General features: G+C 28.0%; 2 protein-coding genes across 4 annotated transcripts in view; one reads left to right on the top strand and one right to left on the bottom strand.

Annotated features, from left to right (window-relative positions):
* Nrx-IV (neurexin-4) overlaps positions 1–4,074 on the bottom strand; it is a 39,440-nt gene extending 35,366 nt beyond the window's left edge. For 2 of the 3 annotated variants that reach the window (XM_087165625.1, XM_043042082.3), the window contains exons 1-2: positions 3,852–4,074; positions 2,130–2,222 (exon numbers count right to left, since the gene is read on the bottom strand). In XM_087165625.1, coding sequence (XP_087021751.1) covers positions 2,130–2,222; positions 3,852–3,912 — 154 coding nt within the window. In that variant the 5' untranslated portion in view covers positions 3,913–4,074. Of the gene's footprint in view, positions 1–2,129; positions 2,223–3,851 lie in introns of those variants that run through there. The other variant, XM_043042083.3, reaches the window with a different exon arrangement.
* Positions 4,075–4,288: 214 nt separating this feature from the next.
* LOC107445967 (thiamine pyrophosphokinase 1) lies at positions 4,289–16,628 on the top strand. Its single transcript, XM_087165624.1, has 8 exons — positions 4,289–4,386; positions 4,745–4,850; positions 10,115–10,195; positions 10,643–10,791; positions 11,935–12,030; positions 13,271–13,417; positions 14,597–14,708; positions 15,524–16,628. The coding sequence occupies exons 2-8, from the start codon at positions 4,790–4,792 to the stop codon at positions 15,640–15,642; spliced, it is 765 nt and encodes a 254-aa protein (XP_087021750.1). The 5' UTR covers positions 4,289–4,386; positions 4,745–4,789; the 3' UTR covers positions 15,643–16,628.
* Positions 16,629–21,541: the final 4,913 nt, after the last annotated feature.

Here is a 21,541-nt window from a genome sequence, read left to right as displayed (position 1 = left end):
GTATCACTTTTTATAGTAATTAATTCACTAACTATAAAGCAAATTTATAAATACTTACTTCACATACTATTTCATACATATATATATATAGACACAAACAACTATACATAGAGTTCTTCCAAGGAATAAAAAAGGGCAGGGCATTTCCCCTCAGAAAACAGCACTTGGAGTTTTGAAAGAGTAATCTTTAAACACCTCAAAAATTCATTAAAATGCAATATTAAAATTTATTTAAATGTAATATTATGTAATAACTGCATTTTATCTTCAACAATTTTTAAACTACCCTTGTATACAAATTTATGTGCATAGATTAAAAAGTAAATCTTTCTCATTATCAAACAAAATAAGAGAAAAATTTGTAGTTTATAAAAATAATTAAAGGCATGCCAAAAAATAATCTCTGTGCATAATCTTTTTTATAAAAAGTAACCTAAGAAAAAATGATTAATTAATAAACAATTTGAAAGCTTTTTTCTATAATTCAAACTAAAACTTATGAGAAAGTGAACATTTAAAGGTGCTTTAAAAAAAAAGTATTTATTTAAAAAATAGCTTTAAAATTTAAAATCATTCTTAAAAAAAATTACTAATACCACCCCCCCCCCCAAAAAAAAAAATGCTTATAAAAATTCAACTAGTTGAGAATAATCCTAACAAAGTATGTAATAGTAATCAGAATTACACCTATAAACACTTATAATTTTATCAGTACATAATTATTATTTAAACAGTGAATTTCATTTTTATTGTGTTGAAATTTTATTTAAAATGGAATATAAATTAAAATTTAGTATTTTTAAGTACACATATAACAATCTACAAATATAAACTCATATTTCAGTTTGTAGTGAGATGTAGTGTAGAGCAGTATCATTTAATTTAGAATTTAAAAAAACAAAACAAAGAATGCAAACTAAAACTGAAACTACTGACTGGAGAAAAAAAAATTTTTTTTTGCACATTAGAATATGTTAAATAACAATATTTACAAAATTTCAAATCAGAACCACGTAAAATTAACCTCTTAACTTAAAAGCCACAGCCAATATAATTGATAATTAAGTCACAGTAATACAATAGCAACGAAACTACATTAATAGAAAACACAAAAAATACCATAACATGTTTAAATGTGGGTTTTTTAATTTAAATATTTATTTATTAATCAAAGTAACAGTAGGTATGCTAAAGCTAGGAGAAAAAAATAATAACATGAATAAAGAACAAATGAAAATACAGAAATAGACATATTGTAGTTTCAGTTCTATAAACAAGAATTCTCCTCAGTGTCTAAACTCCAAATGTTTTCCACCTCTCTATAATATTTCATAGTTTTTTTTTTTTGCTTGATGTAGTCTATATAGCTCAAAGTATACCCTATTCATTTGTCGATAACAGTAGGTATTCTTTTAAAAACTGAATCAAATGGAACTTTCTGAATAACCTTAACATTTGAGCTCAATACACTTAAAAAACAATAAGTTTAAACACATATTTTTTTCGGCAGTAAGTTTTCACAGCAATTTTCTCCGCTCAAAGCTTAAGTCCTGTTCATAAATTTATATCAAGTTAATTTACGAATAATTTATTTATTTACATACATAAAAAAGAACAGGATAGGAATCTTCTTTAAAGCTAGATTTAAATAAAAAAGAGAAGAGTTTTTTCAAATATTCCAAGAGAAGAAAAATGACAATCTGTGTTGAAATAAGTAGAAAAGTTTTAAACGATTTAGAAAATACTCCACAGAAATGGTTTTTAGAAAACCCTCTTTAACAAATATTTAGATTTAGTTTAAAGAAATCACAATCAATAATCAACAATATTTATAAAATTGCTATTTCATTCGTCTAACAAAGCTAAACCAGTCAGTCAAAAATATGCATGTGCTTGAAAATGCCTCATTCGAAGTAGCATAATTAACACTAATTTAATACTGTAAATACTGACATGTTTTTAAAAATAAACAATCATATAGACCTTTAAGAAATGCTTTACAATAAATAGAAATTCCATTATTAGAACATAATAAAAATAATTAACTTGAAATTCAAACATAAATAATAAGCATTTGCATTGATAAATAAACAAACCAGTATACATTCATCAAAAAATCAAATACTAACCATTTAATCTTCCTTTATCTGGTCCACGATCACTTGACATAGAAGTTGATGAATAAATTTTGGACTTTTCTAAGAGTGGTTCATTGCAATCATCTGAAATTAATTTATGCCATTATATTTTAATTGATTTGCAAGACTATAAATAAATAAAAATAATTACTGAGTACATCTTACTTGAAGTAATATAAGTTAAAAGTAACACAAAATACATAGATTCCATGAATCAAGATTTTCTCAATAACATCCATTATTTATTGTACTCTGTATTACATAAGTAGAGTTAATTCCAACTTTATAAAAATGGATTGGATTTAAATAGCATCTATGAGTTTTTAGAGGATAGTGTTAACAGCCATACTGTAAGGGTTCACAACTTTTTCACAGAAGGAATACATGAAAATGTCTGGCTTTAGAGGAGCTGCAACTTAAAATGAATTAATTTGGTATTTTCTAGCTCAATTTAATTATATAATATAATTATTATATTACATAATTTAATTATATTATATAATTTAAATGTCTTAAAAATCAAGAGAAAAAATATAGCAAATTTAATGCATAACATTTTTTTAAAAAACATTTAAAGTTTTGTGCCCTTTTCCTCTAAGAAAACTAAATTTTATTTTTTCTTTGAAAATATTAATGTTGCCACTTTCTTAAATAATTTTTAAATAAATCCTTGAACAACATTTTTTTTAACATAGTTTGGTAAAAGAAATTTAATTTTTAAAAAAATTGTACTTAAACGTTTTATATCTTTTGTCATCTACATTTTTGGATTCCAATCATATAAAGCAATATATTTTTATTATTTTCTAAGTTTTATTTATTTAGAATGATCTAACGTAGGGTTTTTAATTTAATTTTTAGTCACAAGGCCAGGGGCTACATTTAGACTAGGATTATGTAATGCAGTTTTTGCAAATAACATTTTTTTAGCAAATGTTTTGGAGGCATATGCATTTCGGTACCTGCCCGACTTAAGTACAACCACCAGGGGGCAAAAGGGATTTTAAATTTTTACAGCTTAAGAAAAATATGTTGAGATTAGTCTGGGGGTTACTACGAGTTACACTCCTCGACTTGTATATGTCTTTTTCTGTTACTTTTTTTAAGTGCTGCTACGCAAGCAAATCTACACAATGCTGTTTCATTAAAGCTTTTTTCACTATAATGTCTTTAAATTACCTTCACAGTTAAAACACACAGTTTGATAATGGTTTGTCATTCAAATAAATTATTTTATAGATCCCTTCAAAGAAAAATAACTGTCATCACTAATATCAAAAACAAGGAATTAATTTAAAACTAAGGTCACTCGTTTAATCACGAGGATTCGAGCTAAAGAAATGTTACTACTATAACAACTATACATATCTATAATAACTCAATTTAAAATTTGGTACTGAGTCTAGTTATTTTATGAGTAATAAAAATCAAACAAAACTTCTTTTCTGTTAATAATAACAACAATTTATTAGCTCATTAACCGAAATGACAGAAAGAGATAAATAACTTTGAGATCATAGTTAAGGGAGAAATAGTAAAACATTATTTCTACTATCTTCGTAAACTATTTTACAAGAATAATATGAAAGATAAATATATATAATTCAAAACTATATATAAAATATAATTTATCATATTTTATAAGAAAAGAAACAATTATTATTACAATAAAAGAGGCATCTTAATGCAATTAAAATTTTTACGTCTACCTACCGTATGCTTTTATTTGAAGAATATGAAACAGAATAAAACTAAATAATACTAATTTCTCCATTTTCAATAAATATCTACGTTATCAAACATAATTAATAATTTTATACATCTTAATTCTAATTAATTATAACTGAATTAGCGATTTCAAATAATTGATCGCGTAAATCACAAAACTCAAAACATGTTTACATCCAATGGAACACACCCAAAACAGGATGACGATAAACGGTTAAAAATTCCGTCAAGGCTATGAGGCTAAATATTTTTGAATATAAAATTTATTTATTCATAAATAGGAGGAAGCTTTCAAAAAAGGTTAAATATAAATACGGATGTTTTTTCCCTCACAAACAGAAGGTATAATTGATATTAAAAATAAGATTTTTTATAAAAATAAAAATGAGAAAAATGTTAGCTGTAACCAACTTGAGCAGACGGCTTGCGGCCTATGGGGGAAGAAACAGAAAGAAAACATAGCAGATTAAGTTTGAATAATTGACTCGTGTTTTTGCCGGTTTATTTATCATCTCAACAGGTACTTCTAAATTAAATTGAAAATGTACCCTTAAGTTTGAGCAGTAAAACTCTAAAATTTTAAATTTACTGAAATAAACCTTAAGTATTTATAATAATATACTATAAAGGATCTGTGAAATATTTGTTAACAATGAGCAAATATTTGTTTCGCATTTTATTTTGTGAAATTTTCACACAATACTTCTATTATGCTCATAATCACTTTATTTTTAAGTACAATTTAGATTATTAAAGTTAAAATTTTCATTCGTATAATGATATTTTAGTTGTAGTTCAAAATGTTGTTTTTCAAGCTGTAGCAATTATAGGCTTTATTCTGTGTTGTATGTAATGTATGTATGTTTCATTTTATGCAGTTGCAAAAATCTATGATTTGAAATTGTGAATAAAACTAATCTAGCATGGAAAGTAAATCTGAATCCAGTATTAAAGAATGGTTTCCTCACCACATAATATCTAAAGGTTTATTTTTTTCCTTATTCATTCCGCAATTAATTTCTTTTAAAGAAACTATTGTTTTTTATTATTATATTGAAGAACTTTGTCTCTATTATATTTGCTTTGATAAACAAATATATGATATTTCTGTTATATAAAGCAGTTTTCATTGTAACTTTTTTGTGGTCGTAAATAAATATCTTGTCATAAATAAAATGGAGAGATTTCCGTATTGTGATCTGTGGCAGAGTAATCGCCAAGTCTGGGCAACTTCCGGACAGTAGTCCGCGAGAAACTAAAAATAGAATCACAAAAAGGAACCAACTCGAAAGGTATAAATAGCAATATCTAGGAAAGGTATAACCCAAGCAAATATCTGCAGGTTTTTTTTTTAAAAAAATTTGCAAGTTAAAAATTTATTTGGCACCTTGCCGATTGTAATTAGCCTGACAGATCAGGATACAGAAATATGCCCGATAGAATAATTAATATTTTTTAATCTATTCTGTGAAGTTTCTCACGGGCCATTGCCAAGTCATAGCAATTATTCTGCCACAGATCACGATACGGAAATCACCCCCTTTGTTGCATTAAAACTCTAATTTATTAAAAAAATATATCGTATATAATTTTTTTTCTCTTACATAAATGTGATTATAATACGCAAAAAAAATTATTATTCAACTAATTTAATCTAATCAATAATTTAATATCTTATTGGGATCAAAATTCTCAGAGCAGAATTCTCTGCAACATTTCACATGCTTTCAATATTAGTCTGTGGAGAGTCATAGGAAAATTAAGTACATTAGTATGTGTCTTGATTTTCAAATAGATTAAAAACTTTTAAGTTGAGAAACTATATGGAACTGAAAACTACATTGAAGAACATAGTTGTAAAAGAAAGTGTGGGGGAAATTTAAAAAAAAAATGAAGAATTTTAAGAAAGGGGAAAATATAATACAGTAGAGAACCAATTATCCGGGATGCTCGGGACCATCGCTATCCCGGATATCTGAATTTCCCGGTTTTCCGGATCGACCAAAAAGTGTCGTTAATCGATGTTTTATCGAACCCGAAGTACAAGGAAAAAGTGTAATGCATAAAGTAAGAGAAAAAAGAAAGATAATCCTAACTTTAAAAAGAAGAAAAAAAGGTAGAAATATAACATTTAAAAGAACAAAAAAATTTGCAAGTTCAGACAAGAAAATCAAGTTTAAAAAATACAAAATTCTCATATTTATTTTTTAAAAATAATTACAATTCCTAAATTAAATAATATAAACAAAACCAATGATTAAATAACGCAATATATTTCATACCTAATTATACGGGGGAAACGATAAAATAAAAGGAAAACTTATTAATTTAAATAAAAACACTTGAAAATTATCGAACCGAAACGATAGTTAAAAAAGGCACTAGCATAAATATTAAAACCCGAAACAAGGCAAAATCAACGGAATTCAAAAAAATTAAAAAAAAAAAACCTAATGATTAAATTTATGAATAAAAAGAATTAATTTATTGAGTGCGAAATTTATCGCGAAAAGAAGAAAAATCAAGCGTAGTGGAATCAGAAAAACAAAACTGCAATCTGCTTCATAAAATAATCCTATGTTTAAAATAATAAACAATTCTCCTTTTATTTTATTTTTTTGTTGATAAAAACAAGATTTTTAATTACAGTAAATGTGATTCCACACCAAGAAAAACTTGTAATTGATACCGCACTTCCAAAGAATAAGAATTTATTCAAAAGAAAAAGATTTTATTTTTATTAGTCGATGTCAAATAAATATATTTTTCTCTTTTCTTTTTCTGTTCACTGATATGCATGCAGTGCATTTCCCCCACCCCCCTCGTAAATCAAGCAGAAAACGAAATCAGCATGCCACACCCTTGAGTTTGATTGACGGTCTAAAGGAAAAAATAAAACATTCCTCCGTTCCCTGCCTTCAAGGTCACGGAGGAAATGACGTTTCTCTGGGTAAACGGGGGAAAAAATCTTCCCCTTCCTTACATTTTCCTCTACTCAACTTCAAGGATGAGTCCAATTTCCGCTTTTTTCGTTCTAGTTTAAAATCGTTCTAGTTTAAAATGGCGGGAAATTCGAGCAAAATTTTTCCCGGTTTTCTGGTTTCCTGGTTATCTGGATACCGGATAAATGGTTCTCTACTGTAGTACATTCCTATACACCTAAAAAAAAAGGGAAGGAGGGGGGGTCAACGCTTGAGAGCATATCCCATCATTGCGATAACAAATATAGAAATCACCAAAAAAATATCTTTCTCGTATAAATTAACTGGCATGATTACTGTTTCTAGTTTAAAGATAAGAGAAATATATATTTTCTGATAGTTGTTACTCCTGTTTAAGAACAATTTAAATTATTTTGTTCTTTCTTTGAATCCCTAATAATATTTTACAAAAATTTAATGCAAAATTTATGAAAATAGTAATATGTTGTATTGTTTTGTTTATAGGAATTAAATGATTTATTGGTGTTGTGTTGTAGAAAAAGTTAACTGTAAACTTCCCTTAGAGTTAAGACTTAAATATTTATCTGCATCTCATTCAATAATCAAACAAAACTAGTCTCCATACATAGATAAGAACTAGGATTTTCTTCATATACAAGCAATTAGTACTTATTAAGTCTTACATAACTGGATAAACCTTTTCCCATCTACAAAGATTGAAGCAAATGTGTACACTAAATTTAAAGTAATTAAGAATCTCTAATTCAACATCTGTCAGGTATTGCGGCCAATCACCAATTTTTTGTTCCTTGTGATCTGTTTGGTGTTGAATTACCGTTTGGCAAGATTGTATTGCGCCAGCCATCTTTCATCATAATGTAAAGTGACCACATTTTTATTGAGACAAAGTGGGACAAATGGGATGAAATGGGAATTACAATTTAGTCAAACTTTCAACACGCACAATATATATATATATATATATAAATACGAATAAATGTTTGCAATAATATTTTCAACATCAACTGGAAGTAAGTCAGATGCTGTTTGAATAGTTAGGTATAGAATGTGCGCTGCACAACCTACTCCAATATTTTTTTGCTTCAAATGTTCGTTAAGTTTCGTAAAAACGTTATTGATGCCTCTTCTAGTTTTTCCACCAAAATTTATGTTAGTGTTATCCGCACAAAGGGCAATAATTTTATTGTTCAAATTATTCTTTTTTAAAATAGTACTTATTAAATCAAAAGTTATTTGTGAAGTTTCATCAGGCAATGAAACAAAATCTAATATTCTAATTTTAATTCCTCTTTCTAGATCAAAAAATCTAACACCTGTGGGAAATAATTTTAATTCTTTGTGGTTGGAAGCATCAGTATATATGGATATAAATGCGCATTTTTCTAGTTCTTTCTGCAATTGTGAAAACGAATATGGTGAAAAAACATTACAAATAATTGCTTCGGGTTTTGTCCTTGCACATGCATATTTTTTGTCGTATAATGTTTTGATCACTTGCGACGTACAATCCATTGATCTGAAACTTTAATTGTGGTGTATGGTGCGGAAAGCAAATAGCCCCTCCGCTAATGCTAGCTGTTTTTCCGTGTTGCTAAAGCTAGCACTGCGAAAAACTGTTCCATTTTAGATGAGGATGCGGCATTATTAAAAAATCTTTTGTGCCTCTTTGTCGCTAGATGTTTAGTAATATAGTTTTTTCCACCATGTGAGACCGAAAATTCAGCATTGCGTTTATCACACCGTACCATATAGTCTATTTTGGTACTTTTAATAAATGGAAATTCTCTGCTTAGCTCTTCATTAAATTTGCATCCTCTTTTTTTTACCCATCTTTTATGTTGTGGGTAAATACTAGAAATAAATAAAAAAATTACTACGAAGGCTGAAGAAGAGTATTAAATTTTACCTTATTGACCGTTACTTTGTGGCGACTATTGCTCAACCTTTGTCAATCAAGTAATGAGTCAAACCGAACGTCAAATTGAAAACAACAAACCGCTCTGTGTAACGGCAGTCCGCACTTATCTGAATTCCGAGACGTAAAGACAACGATCACACACCACCGAGTAAATCTAACTTGGCACATTGCCTAATTTAGTTCACTCTACACGCATTTTATGTGTTTTTCATTTCTTTATATTCACCATAATACTTAATAAATAATAGGAATATATTTTACCGTACATTTAAAATAAGAAATGTAGATATTTTCTAAAAAGCGGGGTCCCGCAGTGGACTGATCGTTAAGGCACGGTTCCCAGCAGATCACCGAAGTCAAGCATCACTGGCTGCGGTCAGTGTGCGGGTGGGTGACCACTTGGATCAGCCTGCATATGGACCCAGAGTGTGTGGTATTGGTCCTCGTTAAACTGTTCTACCGTAAAGTGCTCGACTTCGCGTGCAGGTTGTCGGGCTACCAAAGCAGGGGTGGCATCCCCTCTGCAGAGGATCAAAATTGTGATGGCATGTCTTCGGATCATCCTCAGGGATGTTTCCCAGACCATCGCCAATAGCCCATTGTGCAGCTCTTGTGTGATGTAAATGAACAACAACTAAAAAGCAGGACATTTTTAAAAATCGGCGGGACAGTCCACCAAAAATCGGGACGTGTCACTTTATCATAATGTAACTTTTTGAACTACTCACTCTTGTTCTTGTTTATTGAATTGTTAAGAGCGTATGGTTGCTCTCTAATGCAAGTTCATGCGTGAACTAATTAATTACATTTGTTAAATAAATATTTGTTAATTATTATACAGTCCACGTTATTACCTTCAATTTTAACTATTGAGCTATCACAGGACCGTACAGTTGGTCCGTCGAGCCGGAGCTTTTTTTTCTTTCTTTTTTTTGGTTTGAGAGAGAGACTGGAAAAAGTGGGTTTTTAAATCTCTCCTCCCTATACAAAATTGATGTGTTCCAGAAATTTGTAAAATAGTACACTAACTAAAATTTAATCAAGGCAGAAAGTTTTGAAATACCTACTTTCAGCTTTGTATATTTTTTATATAATTTTTATTTACATGACAATCAAGGATGAGAAAGAAAGATCAAAGGATGATAATTATTAATTAATGTTTACTTAATTCCAATGAAGGTAATTATATTCAAACCGTGGAAACGTTGGAAGCTACTGAAGCAAATGTCCTGGTTCTTTAATAATTCTTTTGCGGACTTTCAAACTGTAAATTTTGTGAGTTTTACTCTATCAAAATAGTATACTTTAAGGATTTGTAAAAATATGTATTTTGATATTTTTATTCAAGAATTTTATTTATTTATTAGGAGAACCTATCGCTTTACTCATCCTAAACCAACCACTTGATGAAGAAAACGTAGAATATTTACAGTCTATTTGGAATTCGGGTAATCATCTGTGCTCCATAAATTATTAAATAGTTAAACATTATGACTTGTAACCTAAGAAATTTACCAGTTACAGCTTGTGCGTCATTAAGTGATGTTAAATTGATTTTTTTATCTATTTCATTTATATCATATATGTTATAATTTTATAAGAAATATATATATATCAAGCATTTCTTTAAAAGTCATTTATGTGATAAAATCTCTAATTTTCTCACACTGATTGAAAGAAACTTAAGTTCTCAGTCTTTTTTTTTATGAAAAAAACTAAAAATACTGGTTAATATTTCATTTGTTTTACTCATATTTTTTTTTCTTAACAGCTTATTTTTTAAAACATATTTTATCAGTACATCATTTTAATAATAAAATCCTTGTGCATACATTTAGAAAATGTATTACTTTATAACTTCTAATTTATTTAACTCTGTTTTGATTTAATTTCAGCTGCATTCCGTGTAGCTGTTGATGGTGGAGCTAATGAGTTAAAGGATAGTTCTAAGAATCATATTAATCAAACAGAACTTATACCAGACTTGATTTGTGGAGATTTTGACTCAGCTTTACCAGAAATATTAGATTATTACAGGGAAAAGGTATACTGGCTAGAATACAATATCCTGATATATACAATTCCATTTTAGTGCGATATTATTTTCTTAAGTGATTTTTAAATTTTCTTTAAAAGCACTAAGTTATATTATTTCTATAAATTTCTCTGTATGCCTGAGAATCAATTTAACAAACAAATTTTAGTTGTGAGTCAGAACAGAAAATTCGACGAATCTTGTTAGGAATTTAATAACTTATTTTATTAGTTACATAGTGTTTTTTACATCCTTAAACAAATCCTTATAGGACAAAGATTTGAAGTTTCTAATAATAAAACCATAAACTTCACTTTTGTCTAAAATTATATTCATCATCTTTCCATATATAAGTATCATTTTCATAAATTATTGTGAAATTTGCTAATAGTGCTGCATACTGATGTAACCAACTGTTAATGTGATAGTAAAGAGCAATTAAGATGTATTCCATTTGTATAGGAAATTTTTATTTAAATGTTATGTTTTAATTTATCTTCATTAACTATTTTAATCTTAATGTACCTATCTGTAGTTACCTTGACCTACCTACATGCTTGTATTATAGTAAATGTTTATTTAACTATTGTAATCTAAAAATCTAATGCAAAATGCTAAGAAATTTTTATTTTATGAAATTGTCTTATTAAATGTGAAAAACTAAATACAGAAAGCTTATGTGGATTTACTCAGCTTTACCAGAAATATTACAAGTAAATTAGTTTCACACTACAAATCCATGAAACATATTTCACTTTCAAAGTGCTCTGGTTTAGATTTTAGTTCAAAAATATGTTTAGCAAAAATATCTGTTATGAGGATTTATTTTTCTTTATCAATGAATGATCAAATAAAATAAAGCTTCATAACTCTTGTAGTGGTGACTTGAAGTAATGATTCTTAATATCATAATGGTGTAACTTAAAGTGGATGCTCATTTGAGTAGTTTGTAGAAATAATAAAAGCGAAACAAAAGCTCTCTTTTTTTGTAGAAATTTATCCTGTTGATAACTCATTTTAATATTTCACATGATCTAAGTTTAATTTCAGAATTATTTGTTTATTATTTCAGAATCAATTATTGCTTTTAAATCAAATTTAAGAAAATTTTTAGTCATTTGTTTTAATTAATTTATGTTTGGAATTTTTCAGAATGTGGCCGTTATTCATACCCCAGATCAAGATGAAACAGATTTCACTAAGGCTCTTAGACTGACCGTTGAAATCATTAAGGATAGAGGTTTACAGGTGCTTATTTTTATTTATTATTTTAGATGTAATGTTTTTTTAAATGTTTAAATAATGAATTTTAATATTATAATTATGACTGTGCAATAAAATCCTGGTTTTCAGATTGTATATGGTTTTACAATCTTTATTATTTTGCTTTTGAATTATCTTTATTATGTGGCTAATCTTTGTTAAAGTAAAAACAAAAAATATCTTTTATTTCAAGTTTTAGTACAATTACTTTTTCTAAAAAGCTAGTTACTTCAGAAAAAATAACATTCGTAAATCTAATTACGTATGACCCTTTATTTCATAAGTCATTAAGATAAGTTTATCAACAGCATAAATTTTTCACTAAAATGCTACCTTTTTTTGTAATATGGAGCTTGCGGAAATTGTAAGTTGTTCCAGTATCTTAAGAACAAAACATTTTCTATTTCTCAAAAAAATAACTGAATTGATAGCTTGGTTTACTAATGAGGTATATCCAGATTCACAAATTGTAGTTAAGTCAAATGAAATTTAAAATCACCCTAAATTTACTTTGCTCCTCCCCACACAGGAGGGGACTAGTTTTGCATTCTAGCCAAGTCCGTTTTCTAATCAAAGCAACTATATTATCAACAGTTAGATAATACAATTAAATTTTTGTTTTACGAATTATTTTCACCCTGTTATTGTGCGAAGTTCCTTCATTTGTCATCCAAAAAATAAATGGTGCCTATTTATATGATCAAATACAAATAATATTAAAATTTATGTGTTATGTTGAGCTGAGTACTGTAAAGTTAAGTCAAAATCTTGATGCTGATTTTTTTGCTGAAAATTACTTCAATTTAAATTAATGGTTTTAAGGAAATTCATTAATTTTTCTGAAGTTTTGATAGTTTAATTATCCTTTTTTTATTTAACTTAAATTACCCTTTATTTTAGGTTTACACACTTTCAAACATTTCTCCTAAGTTTAATTGCAAGTGTACTTTTCAAATTACAGAAATTAGTACTATTTTATTTTCAACTTTTTGTTTCAAATATCGCCCTTAAAACACAATTTGTTTTAAAAAATCATTGCTGTTCAAAATATAAGTAAATGTTTGTTATACAGTGAACTATCTATTCTATGTTTCTCTTCCTTTATAAAGTTTTTTTTTGTGTGTGATACATATCTTTTTTTAAAAGAAATATATTTTTTTAGTTAAGAATTTTAAACTTGGATTGCAACTTTTATTGCTATGTTTAAACTCCATTTTTATTGCAGGTATCTTCGATTGTTGCCTTAGTAAGAAATGGTGACAGGCTTGACCACATTTTAGGAAATTTAAATACCTTGTACTTGGCTTTAAAGTTTACAACTTTGCCTGTAATGATCTTAGGACATGGTTCTATAACATGGCTTCTTTCAACTGTAAGTGTAATCTAATTATATCACATGAAATATTATAATCCTTTAGTATGTTTTGATAAATGTAATTCTCAAAAAAAAATTATAAAATGGATTCAATTACAAAAATAACTTTTTGATCATTTAGGACAATTTCATGGTTGGAACAGCTGCGCAAATTGTGCCAAACTGCTCCAAAGCGCAGTTTTATCCCCAAATCGCTCCGAGCTGCTCTAAAACTCTACTTGTATTCATTAAGCAGAAATTGCAACTATAGCATAATTTGGCACCAAATTTGCGTACAAAAACCAGTTTTCGCATCATATTAAAAACAGAAATATAAAAATATATTTAGAAAAGATTGAAAAAACTATCGATAAACGCTGTGGTCTTATAATAGAATTGGGGTAAATAGAGTACATGAAAAAGCAGTACCTGAAATTCGAATATGCATTGTTTCTGAATTACGCTTCGTAATGACGTTGTATTTAATATATCGGAATTAGAAGAACAAGTTTAGAGCTATCATAAAATGACATGAAATTACATAGGAATAAATCTTGTCAAATAGTCACTTTCAAATAAATTGTTAGTTGTTGCAACCAAAATTCTTTTGTTATAATAGCATATGATTGATTTAAAACATCAGAATATTAAAAACTATGTGGAAATGGCTAAAAAAACGATAGGAAAACTTTGTGGATTTACAATAGAATTGCTATGAATCGAATGTGTTAAAATATGATATCTCAAATAGAAAATTCCTGTGTTTTAACAAAATCATATTAAAAATGTTTCAATTTGAAAAAACATGTGAAAATGTCCAAAATACTGTAAGTAACTCCTGAAAAAATAATGTAGATTTATGATGAAATCGGCTAGCTCAATGCAGTTAAAATTTTTGACATGGAGTAAGAAAGCAGTTTAAGAGAAACTTCGTCAAGTTTGATAGCTGACTTGATCTTTTGCTACTGCAATCTGAAACTGATTTGAAGCCACTTATCATTACTCTTTAACTACATTAGAGTGAGGAATTCTAGTAAAAATGAAACTCAGATCTGTAAATCATAAAAAATAAAAGCAAAAGCAAAATTTTGTCACAATTTTCTTCTAAAAAAATACCTATGTGTGTTTATTTTTCCTTTAAAGTGACTTTAATTAATTTAAAACTATTATAATAATAGTTTTTATCAAACTTTACAGGGATCTCATAAAATACATATTACGGATGAAATGATGAGCTCGCATGTTGGATTGGTACCTTTAGGTAAAGAATGTACTAATGTTTCAACAACAGGACTGAAATGGAATTTGAGTATGTATTAAATGTGAATTTTTAGTGCATAAATGTTAGCTATTGGGGAGATTTCTGTATCGATATTTACTAATTTTTACCACCAACTGGGCAGTAGGGCATGATAAATTAAAAGGAACATCTCACATAGAAATATAACGAAATGTAAAGATATGTGGAGATATGACAAAAAGGTATGTCACATAGCCTCTCAGAAAAAACTTTTAGCGACTTGGTAATGGTAGTTGGCTCAGACATGTATCAATAGGGAAATATTTCCTAGATGTGTTAAGATTAACAGTTTTCCTGAATTTCTTTATAAACTTTTTTAGTTATTTAAAACCCGCAGAAAAACATACAAATACAAATTTAATATAAATATATGTTATTAAATAATTTATATAAATTTATGCATATGCGTAATAAATTTGCCTAGAATTATCTTGTAAAATATTTATTCAATAGATAATTACGTAGTATATATTTTTTATACTTGGCTTAAATGCTTTAATATCAGGTTGGGTAAAAAATTCAATTTTAATCTGTTACTTGAAATGAGCAGGCTATATAAAAAGAAAATGTTACCTAGTACTTTGAACCAGCTGGATAAAATATTCAAGTTTTGATAGATACCCTGATCTGATACATCTTTAGTTTTAACCTTTGGACATGAATCTTAACATGTCAAAGCCAATTATAATGCTGCATCTGTGGTATCAACCTCAGGCTTTATAATGGCTTGCACGATAAAAATACGAGAGAATTTATTTTTTTTTCTAATCTGACCATTAGTTATTTTTATATTACTCTTTTGAAGTAAATTTCAATATTTTCAGCCCAAGACAAAATGAATTTTGGAGGATTGATAAGTACATGCAACTTGTTCGATAGTAATGTTGTTACAGTTTCCACTGACACACCTTTGATTTGGACAATGGAAGTGAAACTCAAGTAGTTTTAATAAAATTCATCTAAAATTATGATTTTTTGTTAAATGCTCTGTGATACATTGGTTTTTTCTTTAACATAAAAAGTTTAAAATTTTTATATGATGGTACATAAATATTTTATGAAATGTTAGTAAAATAATTTTATCAATTGGTTATCAAGGAAACTCTAAGGTCATAGATATATACTTGTTATAGAATTTATACTATGCTTAATTATGTATTATTAGTAAGCCATAGAGTACTTTACATTAATCTTTTATTTTTAGTTGAAAATTTTATTTCAAATTTGTATTTGTCATAATTTGTTAACCTGTGATTATTATTATTTTTTTTTTAGATAATTTATTTTTTTAGTACATTAGGTTTTAAGTTATAGGTGTTTACTGATTATAGTATTTATTCTAGACTGTTAATTATGTATTATTTTTAAGTTAATGTACTTTGTACTGGTCTTTCATTTTTAGTTGCAAATTTTATTTCAAAATTGTGTTTTTTTTTTTTTTTTTTTTTTTTTAATGAAGCTTCTTTTTACAGGCTCTGGAAAATTTTAAATTCTGTTTTTAGTTATTCATCTGATACCTAAATTTTAGCTCATTCAAATAGTTTGAACCATTTAGATTTGGTTAAACATATGGACTAAGATTTTGTAAAAAGGTTTTTATAATTTCATGTCATTATTTTTACTAAATGTAAGAAAAAGGGGAAGATTGTTTTACAAAATATTCTAAGTATCTTATTATTAGTTTCTTTTTTCTCCGACTTTTATCAATTTATACTTTCTTTTTTTTACAATCTAAATATCTACCTCTTTTTATTAATATTTTTAGAAAATATTTAGATAAATGTTTTTTTCTATGATAATCAAGTTTCAAATGTGACTTAATAATTGTTGTTACTGTCTATTTTGTTTTACTGAAATTTCTAAAATTTTTTATATTGTGATTGATTTGTACTTATTTAAAAATAAATAAACTCTAATATTACTATGCAATCTTATAATGTTCACTTCAGTCTCGAACAATGTCCTATTTGAAATGTGTCTTAGTATTTGGCAAAATTAACAATTGCAAAGAATACATTAACCGTCCAAGCGTTGAGTCCCTGTGTAAAATTGTACAGAAATTTCCCTGCTATGCACTGCTCTGCCATTAGATAACAGGATAGGAACCAGTTTTTTGATGCAGGAAAGCTTTCAGCTAAAAGTTTAGAAAAAGCCGGAACTAACATTTAGAGGGTTAAAACAGAAATAATTGCTAGGTGATTTTGTGATATTTAATATCAATTTAAAAAATTTAAATAAACTTTACAGGCTTTACTCAGTTATAATCTGTTCAAACATTTTCGATTAGTTAACAATTATAATTTAATGAAAAATTTCTGTGCTGTTCCATTACCTTCATCAATTGTAACAAGTAAATCGGTTCTTGGCTTCAGCATGACATTATTATTAATTGCTTTCATGATATAAAATAAAACCTTTTTTTAAAAAATGAATAATAATTTAGAATATGCACATTGTTTTCTGAGGAAGTAGCACAAACCATTTTGGCAAACTTGTAGGAGAGATATCCGTACCGTGATCCGGGGCAGAATAATCGTCAAGTCTGGGCAACGGCTCGCGAGAAACTAAAAACAAAACATCACTGATGGAGACCAACTAGAAAGGTATATGTAGCTCATAGTCGCCCCGGGCAAACCTCTCAATTTTTTAAAAAATTTTCCTCTTTAAAATCAGTTTGGCGCCTTGACAATTGTAGTTTTGCATGGCAGTTAACGATACGGAAATATCCTCAACTTGTAAATATATTCTGTTATTTTTTCTGTAGAATTTATATCTAAGTACGTTTTAATTATCTATTTTTTTTTAAATTTATTAATTAGTTTTTCAAAATTGTTTACATTGCTCAAAGTATGTGCTAAAAAAACTGTTTTAACGAAATGTTACCATAGTTTAAAAGTATCATAAAATAAACACATAATTACTTCTTCCTTTTATTAATATAGATATTAGTGCGATTTGCATTCGCGTTTTATTTACATGAAATATATCATGTATTTGATATCACATTTCTTCTGCCCGTTTTCGTCAATTACGGAATTTCAGTTACTGAAATAGAGAGTTTGTTTTATTAAAAAAATGTGATTCCAAGAGAACGTTAAGAAATATAGCTTGATTTATTGGTGATTAACCACATAAAAGAAATATATATATATATATATATATATATATATATATATATATATATATATATATATATATATATATATATACGAGGGTTGTAAATTAAATAGTGGCAACTTAACCTTAAAACTCACAGAAGGGCGGGCATGCACAAATAGGGTATGGGTGCGGTGAGGTGGCTCTGTTGTCGATGTGTTGAGTGCAAAAAACAGGCGATTTGCTTAGGAGGGTAGTTGTTGTGTGGCGTTAAAGTGAGGAGTTTCGTTTCCATCGCTCTAAAGCATGTTTTCAAAAGATGATCAGCGGTCGTGGCTTAAAATTGAGATTGCCTGTGGCAAAAATGCAACAGAATGCTATCGAGGATTAGTGGAAGCCTGTAGCGCAAATGATTTACCGTATAGGACAGTAGCACGATGGGTTCAAGCATCTCGTCTTTTTTCGTCATTAAGCCTCTTGACAACATGCTTTAGAGCGATGGAAGCGAAACTCCTCACTTTAACGCCACACGACAACTACCCTTCTAAGCAAATCTACTGTTTTTTGCACTCTACACATCGTCAACAGAGCCACCTCACCGCACCCATACCCTATTTGCGCATGCCCGCCCTTCTGTGAGTTTCAAGGTTAAGTTGCCACTATTTAATTTACAACCCTCGTATATATTACATAGAAATTTCTTTTATGAATTATTACTCATCAATTATTTAATTTAGCTGTTTTAAAACTGATATTTGAAGGATTAATTTAAATATCTTAATTGGACTTTAAGTTTTTTTTAAAAGAAATTTGTTGTATTATAATGATTTCTATATTTCATTTAATCCATTTTTATGATTGTCATGAGTGAGCGAATATCTCATAATATATTTTGTTGATATCAATTTCTATATTCTGAAAAAGTATTAGAAGCTTAATAAATAGTATTAAATATGTAATAGCACTTTAATTTAAATGATTTACCCTGAGTACTTGAAACTGTAATTTGCTTTATAAATGTATACTTTATACATGATGTAATTTTGATTTTTATTTAAAGTTTTCGCCCAATAAATTTTAAACTTGAGACTGATATGTATAAATTATTTATGTTAAGGAAATTTTCATCAAAAAAGTCATGACTCAGAAATTCATGAACATTCATATTATTTTTCAAGTATTTTGTAAATGTCGAAAATGCTTAATATTTTTAACGCATCCAGTTCTTTACCGTCCAAATGATTCGTTATGATGAAGGCGCTTGTTAAACATATTTAATTTAGATACTAACTAACTCATTTATGCAAAATGTCTCTTTTGGTGATGTTTGATTTCATATACTTTAACATCAGTATTTTTTACTTCATTGTAAATAAGAATTGTAATTGTGATATCGAAGTTAAAAATACTTTTGAAACACTAGGTGGTACATTGCAAAAACTACCTTTGTAATTTCCAAAATGTTTCATTATACTGCAAAACACAAATTACAATATTTTTCCTTTTGTAAATTTGGCTTCATTTCTTTTCTTGTTGAGTAAATTTGATTGGTATTACTAAAAATTTAATTTTTTGTGATTAATAGACATCTGAAATAAATTTCATTGATCTACCTTAATTTTTTAATTATCACTCAATGGTACAATTAAATAAATTTGTTTTCTAAACTTTTGAAGTATACTTTGAACTCTATTATGTGTTGGTATTCTAATAACCTTTACCTGTTGTAACCTTCTTTTTCCTAATTCCTGAAGAAAATTCGAAAATTTTCCTGAAAGAGATTATTTTTGACAAATTGTATGCAAATCTTTGGTTTTTAACTTTTTAACAATAGACACTGAGCTGGATTCGGGTAATACACTGCTCACTTTTCCTGCATTGTTTTTTAAACTTTTTGAACCATGGTAGGGAAATTTTTGCACCAGTTGAATAAAATTGCAAAGCAGTTAAAGTGTTACTTGTTATTAAATTAATGTTAATTGCAATTAACATAATTTCTACACTAAATTCTGAACAAACAAACTCTAAATTCTGAACACTAATTTCTAACAAACACCAAATTCTGAAGATAGTTATGAACTTTTGTTAAAAAGTCATAATTTTTATTGTTATTGTTGCGTCATAATTTTTACTTCTCTTAAGCTCCACTTTTGCATTAAAATTAGTGAAATAACTTGTTTCTGTTAGCACTATGACTAATTAGAACATCCTGTTCCTGATGATGTTAATTATAATTTTTTATTATAAGTGTTAATGTAAATAAACTATGGAAATGAACTATTCATGCATTTGTTTTTTAAATATTAAAAACAACTTTCATGTTGTTGAGCTGTTTCTTGAATTGTAGCTCTTATTTCATAATGTGTACTTATGCCAAATTAGTGAGAATATATTTTTGTAGAATGCGTAAAAAGGAAAATAAAGTTGATATTTCAGATATTTTTCTTTTTGTTGTTCCATTTTTAACAAATATTATTTTTGAAACTCTAATAATATATTTCTCTTCAAAATTTTGATTCCCTTTAAAGGTGGAGTTTAGTTATCTTTTCCTATTTAATTATTTCTTGAAAATTGATAAAATTGTTTCAAAATCGTTATATGTATAAAATTTTACTTAATCTGAAATCAGTGAAATAATCAAAAGAAATAAAAACGACAAAGCAATAAAAATTTTATTCCAAAATTAAAGTTTAATGTCCAAGTAAATAAATTTTAAAAGAATCTTAGTAATATTTGAAATTTTCAATCTGTGTGAAATTAAAAAAAATATTTAAAGATTATTATTTTCTTAGGTTCTGTTTCACCCTATTTAAGATAATTAACTTAAATATTTTTAGAATAGCAGGTTAGCAAAAAGTTTTTTTTATAAATTTTCTTTTTTTAGTTTGAAAACTAAGTATAATGTAACAAACCTTGTCCAATTTCTTAGAGAATTTTAATTTGATCTTTGAGAATTTTTAATAGATCTTTAAGAGCCGTGGTGGTTCAGAGGATAGATCCTTTTCCTTCCAAATGAAGTCAACCATGTATGAATTTTACCGATGACTGGACGATATCAATTCCACACCTGGCTCGCACCGACCGCAATGAAAGCGTATAATATTTTCAGAGTAGGCTGATTATGGATTAGAGTCCCCTTGCCGTTAGGTTAATCGTGGTTTATTTTCATGGTCTTTTTCTCCATGTATCGCAAATGCGGGTTTGTTTCATCAAAAAGTCCTCTACAAAAGCAAATTTATCCCAATATACTTGATTCAGGAGTTATTCCTTGCCTTCTGGATTGGGTTATAAAATAAAATAAAAAAAATAGGCCTCTGAATAAGATGAATAGGATATCCTGCTAGATTGAAATATATGTATGTATTATGTTTTTATGTAGAAAAATTGAGAATTCAGGAGCATGATGATAAGCTCTTTATTGCATATGGTAGTATAGGTACTTTATTTACGTTGCACTAGAGCTGCACATTGAGCTATTGACCATGGTCTGGGAAGCATCCCTGAGGATGATCTGAAAGCATGCCATCACAATTTTGTGGGGCCACTTCCCCAATTTAAACATAGATCTGAAGGGGAAGGAAATTTTCTCGATCCGGATTCCTGTACCCATGGTACTGCTCAGCAACCGACCATGGGACTTTCGATTCCACAGATTTTACGAGCACGTACATCGCATGTACTCGGTGGGTCTTAACGGAGTCGAGGATTGAACCCCGATCCTTCCGGACAGAAGTCCGATCTCTAAC

The sequence above is a fragment of the Parasteatoda tepidariorum genome, chromosome 6 (assembly GCF_982258835.1).
Source record: "Parasteatoda tepidariorum strain Cologne lab strain chromosome 6, Ptep-v5.0, whole genome shotgun sequence".
In the NCBI taxonomy this organism is placed as follows: Eukaryota; Metazoa; Arthropoda; class Arachnida; order Araneae; family Theridiidae; genus Parasteatoda; species Parasteatoda tepidariorum.
The sequence above is the reverse complement of the archived record's forward strand: the minus strand, read 5'-3'. Positions and strand labels throughout refer to the sequence as shown.